This window comes from Aethina tumida, chromosome 3 (genome assembly GCF_024364675.1).
Source record: "Aethina tumida isolate Nest 87 chromosome 3, icAetTumi1.1, whole genome shotgun sequence".
NCBI lineage: Eukaryota > Metazoa > Arthropoda > Insecta > Coleoptera > Nitidulidae > Aethina > Aethina tumida.
This window is the reverse complement of record NC_065437.1, coordinates 21,337,371-21,347,057: the sequence shown is the minus strand read 5'-3', so window position 1 is coordinate 21,347,057 and position 9,687 is coordinate 21,337,371. Positions and strand designations below refer to the sequence as shown.

The 9,687-nt window shown below is 26.5% G+C and overlaps 1 protein-coding gene across 2 annotated transcripts; it reads left to right on the top strand.

Annotated features, from left to right (window-relative positions):
• Positions 1–5,652: 5,652 nt before the first annotated feature.
• Positions 5,653–8,196, top strand: LOC109604826 (ras-related protein Rab-27A). 2 transcript variants are annotated; one of them, XM_049964388.1, is made up of 6 exons: positions 5,653–5,829; positions 5,887–6,032; positions 6,240–6,307; positions 6,421–6,535; positions 7,434–7,546; positions 7,606–8,196. In XM_049964388.1, the coding sequence occupies exons 2-6, from the start codon at positions 5,889–5,891 to the stop codon at positions 7,796–7,798; spliced, it is 633 nt and encodes a 210-aa protein (XP_049820345.1). In that variant the 5' UTR covers positions 5,653–5,829; positions 5,887–5,888; the 3' UTR covers positions 7,799–8,196. The 2 variants fall into 2 exon arrangements, with proteins under 2 accessions (XP_049820345.1, XP_019876918.1); XM_020021359.2 differs by having other exon boundaries at positions 5,657–5,823.
• The last annotated feature ends 1,491 nt before the right edge of the window (positions 8,197–9,687 follow it).

Sequence of the window (9,687 nt, the reverse complement as noted above, 5' to 3'; positions counted from 1 at the left end):
TGATTTAAATGACAATATTTCAAATTCAACTCTACTTGGATTAAGTGGAGTATCAATCGAATAGAAATAAATGCATGGATAAAACTTTGCATGAATAGTTTATAAGAATCAATGCATGATTTAAATGACAATGTTTCAGAATAAATCAACTCTACTTGGATTAAGTGGAGTTTCTATCAATTACAAATAAGTGCATGGATAAAACTTTGCATGAATAGTTTATAAGAATCAATGCATGATTTAAATGACAATGTTTCAGAATAAATAAACTCTACTTGGATTAAGTGGAGTTTCTATCAATTAGAAATAAGTGCATGGATAAAACTTTGCATGAATAGTTTATAAGAATCAATGCATGATTTAAATGACAATATTTCAGATTCAACTCTACTTGGATTAAGTGGAGTATCAATCGAATAGAAATAAATGCATGGATAAAACTTTGCATGAATAGTTTATAAGAATCAACGCATAATTTAAATGACAATGTTTCAGAATAAATCAACTCCACCTGGATTAAGTGGAGTTTCTATCAATTAGAAATAAGTGCATGGATAAAACTTTGCATGAATAGTTTATAAGAATCAATGCATGATTTAAATGACAATATTTCAAATTCAACTCTACTTGGATTAAGTGGAGTATCAATCGAATAGAAATAAATGCATGGATAAAACTTTGCATGAATAGTTTATAAGAATTAATGAATGTTTTATATGACAATATTTCAGATTCGACTCTACTTGGATTAAGTGGAGTATCAATCGAATAGAAATAAATGCATGGATAAAACTTTGCATGAATAGTTTATAAGAATCAATGCATGATTTAAATGACAATGTTTCAGAATAAATCAACTCTACTTGGATTAAGTGGAGTTTCTATCAATTACAAATAAGTGCATGGATAAAACTTTGCATGAATAGTTTATAAGAATCAATGCATGATTTAAATGACAATGTGTCAGAATAAATAAACTCTACTTGGATTAAGTGGAGTTTCTATCAATTAGAAATAAGTGCATGGATAAAACTTTGCATGAATAGTTTATAAGAATCAATGCATGATTTAAATGACAATATTTCAGATTCAACTCTACTTGGATTAAGTGGAGTATCAATCGAATAGAAATAAATGCATGGATAAAACTTTGCATGAATAGTTTATATGAATCAAAGCATGATTTAAATGACAATGTTTCAGAATAAATCAACTCTACTTGGATTAAGTGGATTTTCTATCAAATAGAAAAAAGTACGTGGATAAAACATTGCATGAATAGTTTATAAGAATCAATGCATGATTTAAATGACAATATTACAGAATAAATCAACTCAACTTGGATTAAGTGGAGTTTCTATCAATTAGAAATAAGTGCATGGATAAAACTTTGCATGAATAGTTTATAAGAATCAATGCATGAGTTATATGACAATATTACAGAATAAATCAACACTACTCGGATTAAGTGGAGTATGAATCAATAAAAAATAAATGCATGGATAAAACTTTGCATGAATAGTTTATAAGAATTAATGCATGTTTTATCTGACAATATTTCAGATTCAACTCTACTTGGATTAAGTGGAGTATCAATCGAATAGAAATAAATGCATGGATAAAACTTTGCATGAATAGTTTATAAGAATCAATGCACGATTTAAATGACAATGTATCAGAATAAATCAACTCCACTTGGATTAAGTGGAGTTTCTATCAATTAGAAATAAGTGCATGGATAAAACTTTGCATGAATAGTTTATAAAAATCAATGCATGATTTAAATGACAATATTACAGAATAAATCCATTCTACTTGGATTAAGTGGAGTTTCTATCAATTAGAAATAAGTGCATGGATAAAATTTTGCATGAATAGTTTATAAGAATCAATGGATGATTTAAATGACAATATTTCAGATTCAACTCTACTTGGATTAAGTGGAGTATCCATTGAATATAAATAAATGCATGGATAAAACTTTGCAGGAATAGTTTATAAGAATCAATGGATGATTTAAATGACAATGTTTCAGAATAAATAAACTCTACTTGGATTAAGTGGAGTTTCTATCAATTAGAAATAAGTGCATGGATAAAACTTTGCATGAATAGTTTATAAGAATCAATGCATGATTTGAATGAAAATATTACAGAATAAATCAACTCCACTTGGATTAAGTGGAGTTTCTATCAATTAGACATAAGTGCATAGATAAAATTTTGCATGAATAGTTTATAAGGATCAATGCATGATTTAAATGACAATATTTCAGATTCAACTCTACTTAGATTAAGTGGAGTATCAATCGAATAGAAATAAATGCATGGATAAAACTTTGCATGAATAGTTTATAAGAATCAATGCATGATTTAAATGACAATGTATCAGAATAAACCTCTGGACCATGACGATCCAATCAACTATTGGAAAGACGATAAGGCAACAGAGAAAGGTCGTTAAGGGTAATAATTCATAATTTTAATTATCCTTGAAACGATGATATTAATTGAAGGTTTTTGATTAATTTCAGGTAGTTCCAGAACGGGGCTAGTTAACTAGGCAACTAGCAACGCAAAGTAAGTTTTTGAACATATTGATTTTAATGTTTTTGAAAAATGAAAAAAAGAAAGATATCTTTTGTGATTTTCAGAAATGGTTTATTTTAATTTTATTTGTCCAATCTAATTAGACAGACTTTTCAGTTCAAATAAATTAATGATACAGTTGTAACATAAATCGTAAATATTTGTTTGATATGATTTTCAGGAAAATTATATTCATTTATATGTGTTTTAAATGATACCAATATTTTCAGCTTTTTGTTCATTACATTATTGACCAACAAATTCCCTTTTGTTCGTTAAATTATTGGCCAACAAATTTCCATTTCGTTAATTTTTTAATGATTGTTTTATTTGCAGGAATTCATTATAAATAATAATATTAATTTATTTACAGATAATAAAGTATTCAAATTTTAATAAATTGGATATTGGTGTAAGGCTGCATTTACTCAGCGAGGATTAGTGTTTTCGCCGTAAATGCAGCGACAAGCTCACCTATAAATTACTAACCCAAAATTGTATTTTTAAATTGTAAGGCTTGTCATAGGATTTTCAAAATTGTACTTCTACTGCAGATATACATTTTTGAATTATGTCCTATCTGATGACGCACGAAATGCAGAAACAAGCGGGAATATAATTTTGGGTATTTTACAAAATAATATATTTAAAACTTTATTGATATTTATTAGTATGTATATTTTTAATAGTAAGAATTATTAATAACTAGTTACAAGTTTGCTTACCTTCCTCCTCAGCTTATCAAACGCCTCGTTCAAGATGATAAAAATATTAATTGTCACTGCGAATTTCATTCAAATGCTTCTCAGTCATCAAAAATTGCAAAATCCCAAAATCGCCAATTTTCCCCTTCTATCCAAAATTGTAATTATAAGAAAAGCAATTAAATGGTGACGACCACAAAATTACCGAAGCGATTTGGCCCCATCTTCTTTCATCTTTCTCTAACTCACCTTAATATCTGCCTCTCGCACCTTTACAAAGACAAATGAAAATTTCATGTTTTGAACCGAAACAAATTAATTAGATAACACTTTGCATGGGCCTCCGGTGGGTCATTACGCAACAACAGTATAGACCCCCGCGTGCTCACGGGTGAGCACACGACATGGTTTATATGACTATTAGTACATCGGTGGGCATGATTTAAATACAATTTATGTACAGTAGAGATAGAAACATTTTTGCTTAAATATTTTATTATTAAATTAAATAATTTCTGATGTGCCGTAACAAATTAAGGTATCCTTTTTATTCAAATTATATTTAGGCAGTCGGTTTAAGAATTATAAAACAAATACTCTTTAGTGTGATAGTAATAATATTGAGGTGTTTCAAAATATTAAATTTATTCTTTAATTAACCTAAAAAGGAATTTAAATATAACATCTTCAAATTTCTTACTTTAAAATGACACAATTTAGTCAAAAGAAATATAAAAGACCACAGTACATATTAACAAAGTTAATAACAATTTCAAGGGAATTGTCAAAATATCGAATAAAAACAGTGGTTTGTCTCATTCTTTCCGAAATTCAAGATTTAAGTAATTTTTTATATGCGATTGAAGAAAGAAGGTTTGTTTTAAAAGTTGAAACAACTATTTTTGATAAAAAAATTATTAGAATTGAGTTAATACGAATATTAAATGTTTGTTTTGTTGTTACCTTATAAATGACTTTACTTCGTATTTTACTAAAATTTTAACTATATTCTTTCATTATTAAAAAAATATATAGCATATACATATACATTTAAATATCTTTATTGATAACAAAAAGTTTAAATTTTGTAGTACTTTTGGTGGGTTTGAAACATTTTTCTAATTACGGCGCATTCGCTAAGGAAAAGATAACAATAAATTCAATTTATTCAAAAATATACAATTATAACTATAAACAACATAAGTTATTTATACTAAAAATTGTTTAAAATAAATATAAAATATATTATTACAAATTTCCATTTTTGTTTTATTCATTTTAATGGTATTTAGATATATTTAAATGATTAAAAAATGTATATAGAACAGATGTAACTATATCGATGTGTCCCAAAATGTAATTAATTTCTATTCTAATCTAAAAATATGCAATAAAACATACCCAAATATAATAATAATATCCTCCGTTAAAATCACAAAAACCAGTTTTAAGAAACATGGACAAAGTTACCTCGACGAACAATTCTTACCAAAATCGTGCGCCGACGACCAACAGAAATGCACAAAAAAACAGTATTCAGGCATCTAGTGGTGCTATTGTGTTTTTTTTATTTTAATTTGATATTATTAATTATAAACTACTTTGTATAGTTTCTCCTTTTTCTTAAATAAAACAAAATTTTTATTAAGAATTATTCAAATAATTCATTCAGAGTTTGAAAATAGGCTTGACTAATAGAAAGTTTACATTATAAAATTATTTTTAATTACAAAAATATCAATAATTTTTTTTTAATATTTATATATTAATTTCAATGTGTATTAAAGTGTGGATCCACGGCAGTTGCTTTCCGATTCAGAAACCGAACCGTGCCAAGTCCAAAGGTGTCGAACGTGTCTAACGAAAATAACCAGTTCACAGAAAGTCGGTTTGCTGAATGGCCACACTGGTGGCGCTGTGTTCGATGGGCGCCACCTTTTATGATAAAATCAAAAAAAATTTAAATCTATAAATTTGAAAGGACCTAATGACTTTTTTTACAGGAAGATATTACTATCATATTAAATTTAATACATTTATAAAACGTTAATTTGTAAAATAAATAATAAAAATTTTGTTCTAGAGGCTATAAAAACAACAAAATATTTATTTTGACGCAGTTTTAGCGTAAATATGTTGTATAAACATAAAATGTGATATAAATAATATAATTTCTACTTAAATTTATATTTTTGTTCAATAATTTAAATTTTTATGAAAAGTTTTCCTTGTGTATTATTCCATTAATAATTTTATTTTTACTAATTTCTTCTTCAATTCGTATCATAATTTCCATACAGAGAAAACCTCGGTGTGAAATTTCTGATATCATCCATTTACATTTATGAAAACGTAAAATTGAATAAGTGACAATTTGATACCACGGAAATAAATCTATAATTTGTTCGAACCGGAAGAGCACGAAAATCTGACAGGTGGTTCATAAAAATTATGCTTTGTTTATTTTCCTTTGTATGGCAACAGGTTGATAGTGGTGTAGAAATTGCATTTATAAGTAATCAATAGTTGAGGTATGTGTATGTGACAAGTTACACGCTAGTGCAACAAATTGTTGGTTAATTTGTTTGTTTTAGAAATGGAGTATGATTATTTGATAAAGTTTTTAGCCTTGGGCGACTCTGGAGTTGGGAAAACAAGCTTTTTATACCAATATACAGATGGAATTTTTAATTCTAGATTTATATCAACTGTCGGAATCGACTTTCGAGAAAAGAGATTAGTATGTAATATAAATGTTTGTTATTATGTTTTATCAGCTTCTAACATTTTATCATTATAATGAAGTATAAAACAACACTGATTAAAATAATTGTTTTTTTCAACGATATTTATCTACAAAAATAATTGACAAAATTTGACTGAAACATTTTTATAGTTGAATAAAATACACGTACATTTTTAATCAATAATTTAAATTTACTTTCAGGTTTATCAATCTAAAGGGAGAAATAGCAGAATTCATCTGCAACTATGGGATACTGCTGGACAAGAGAGGTAAGCATAATTTACGAACTTGTTAAAAGTAATATTATAACTACGAAATACATAAAATAATTATGGTTAACTTTTTAATAATTAAGTTGTATGCTAATAAATTATTTCATTAGATTCCGCAGTTTAACAACAGCTTTTTATCGTGATGCAATGGGTTTTTTACTGCTATTTGATCTAACTAATGAGCAGTCATTTCTAGAAATTATTAACTGGATTGAGCAATTAAGGGTATGATGATGATCAAATTTTACTTATTATGCATTTTTTGTTATGCTTTTTTATTTTCGTTTTATTATCATTTGTTTACTTTTGGTTGCTCTTATTTTATATATTTTTGGGTAAAATTATTTACATTATAAACTACTCAAATGTAAAAATAAATACAAGTCTTTTTAAATATTTATTATATACAGAGTGGTTCATCTAACTTATTCATCCAATGTTTGAGGAGAATAGAAAAAGATATTGATTTGAAATTTGTATGACAATTATAACTTGACTTGAACCAATGTTCCAATTTGTTTTGAAAAAAAATTAATTTCCGGTTTCACCGGAAGTGATATTTTCAACAGAACACCCTGTATATTATTGTATTTTTCAATTCTACATTTAATTGTAAATAAAATATCCTATACCTATAGTTTTTGAGTTGATTTAAGATGCACTAAATTAAATGTAAATGACGAAGACTATAATGAAGAATAACGTATAAAATTTAGTAGTACTAATAACGACTTTTTATAGGATAGCCCTTTGTTCACGTATATGTCAAAAATAAACTTTCCAATATCGAAATTGGCTGTATAGACGTTTTAGTTAGCTAAAAAAATTGTGAAAAGATTAATAAATAAAAATCTAAAAATATGAAAGGTTACCATTGAAAATAACAAGGTTAATGTATCTTGTGGTAGAAGCGATAATGAAATTATAATTGTTCTAAAAATTTCAAATCAATCCCTGTTTTCTTTTACACAAACTTGTAATCATTTATATTTATAATATATATTATATTTGTATTATATAAATTATATTTTTCTGCAATATTTTATAATATTTTGGTTTTGAGTAGAATTGTATATGTCTATGTAATAATATATATGTATAATTTTCTTAAATGTTTTTAAAGCTTCATGCCTATTGTGATACACCCGACGTAGTTATTTGTGGAAACAAGGCTGATTTGGATGAAAAACGTGTGGTTACTGAATGGAGGGCTAAAGATCTCTGTGAAAAATATGGGTGGGTGGACCTGAACTAAACACCATCCTTAGTAAATAAATAAATGAGCCATTTTTCAGATATCCATACTTGGAGACAAGTGCATTTACCGGACAGAATGTGAGCAGAGCCGTCGAGGTTCTGTTGGAGAACGTAATGACTCGAATGGAAACGGCTGTTGATAGAGCCTTGTTGCCCGGTCGCCGAGGCAGGCCTAGAGATTCCACCGACGTGGACATGGATTATAATACCCAACAGAGTTGTTCATGCTAACCAACCAATGTCATTCCAAAAGAACAATCAAATCAGTACAATTATATCCTTATCACATGCAAGATTTTTATGAATGTACTTGTTTGGAACTTTGTTGCTGTAATTGTTAATTGTACTGTTATTCTTAATGAATCATTATCATGAATGATGTGTTCCCTCAAATAAAAAGTTATTTTCATGGAGATATTAAAATTTATCTAATTTTAGTCATATCAATAGATATATAGGTGTTTAAAATTTTGAGTGTATTGTTTATATAAATCAAAATTGTTATGTGTTAAAGTCAATAAATATTTTACTACCCGAAACAGCCTAAAATCGTTATCGAAAACTTCTGTTAAAGCTGAAGGCCTAGCATTTTTATTGTTGCGTGACTTAATAAACTATTTTCATTACTATATTTTGTTTTACTTGTTATTTTGGTATTCCCACTAAAACTTGGTACACAATTTTTTTCAGCCTTTTATTGACGTTAAATATAATTAAACATAATCGATGGCTTAAATATTTTGTTCATTGGGGGTAAATAAATAGTAAAAATTTTGGTCATAATAAAATTTAAAATTTTCATCATACGTTATTCAATTAAGAAGCAATAGGGCAACATTAACAAAAGTATATAATTGCAATTGTTTGACTTTTCTAAAATTTGTATCTGACAGTAAGAATATTTGAACATTGAATGTTTTTAGAAGAAAAAACAATATCTATAGTATGTATGTTCAGAATGATATAAATTAAATATTACTATTGTCCATATTTCATTTATTGTTATGTTCGTTATTAAAAAAGTGTTCATGGTTTGCATGACATTAACATTAATTTTCGGATAATTCCTGATCAATAAAAAAATTCACTATATACCAATTCGTTGAGATAGTTATGAATTTTTTTTATAAAAAAAAATATATGAATAGAATAATATAATAAAATAAAATGTTTTACTTTACTTATTGTTTAAAATGTAATGTATTTTGTATATGTATGTATAGAAATTGAACTAATATTATATTATTTATATTTATTTTAAGTTATTATAATAATTAGTGAGGAAAACCTCTTCTATTATGAAGAAGAAAATGGAAATATAATTGAATAGTAAGTTATGATTAAAAATATGTTCACATATGAATTCTTATTTATTTTATTTATATTTATACAGTTTCCCGAAGTCAAATGAAGATCGATTTTTGTATCTTACACTATATTTGGTTTATTTTTCTCTAGTTCTCTGTACCATGCATAATACTACATTCGTGGTAGTTCTTTATGTTGTCCATCTTTTATGACCATCTAAAATTGTATAAAAAATATAAACTATTAATAAAAAATAGATTTCATTACATCTTTTTTAGTATGTCTTCCTTCCAGAAAATGTCATAAGTTTCGTTTCTCGGTTTTTCTATGCAGCAAACATTTACAAAACCCAAAGGACAAGCCATTCTGAAATAAATTTATTAACAGTATAGCAAATTTAGTTTGTTCAGTTGACGTATCCAATCGTTGGCATTTTGACAGGAATTACAATTTCAGCAAAATATACAGTTGGTATATTAGTATATTAATTAATAAGAAATCTTCCTACAACTTGATTGATGAAAATGTCTGGTATCACAAGAAATGAAAACATGATTTAGCTAGTTTATAAATTAACTGAATGTAATTTCTTGCTAAATTTATAATAAAATGATATTATTAGTTTTTCTTTTATTTTACAATTGAATAAATAATATGAGTTACAGGAAATAGTTCAGTTAATACTATAACTAGTCAGTAGTTACATTTCGTGTTGTGTTTTAGTCAGTGACGGATTTAGACGAGTTAGACAAAGGTTCCGAAAATGAATATAAATTAATGTTAAGATTATTTACGAAAAAAAAGTTGAGATG

Coding starts and splice junctions, on each gene's coding strand:
- LOC109604826 (XM_049964388.1), top strand. CDS start 5,889: ATGGAGTATGATTATTTGATAAAGTTTTTAGCCTTGGGCGACTCTGGA. Junction 6,308..6,420: donor GATACTGCTGGACAAGAGAG/GTAAGCATAATT, acceptor TTATTTCATTAG/ATTCCGCAGTTTAACAACAG. Junction 6,536..7,433: donor ACTGGATTGAGCAATTAAGG/GTATGATGATGA, acceptor ATGTTTTTAAAG/CTTCATGCCTATTGTGATAC.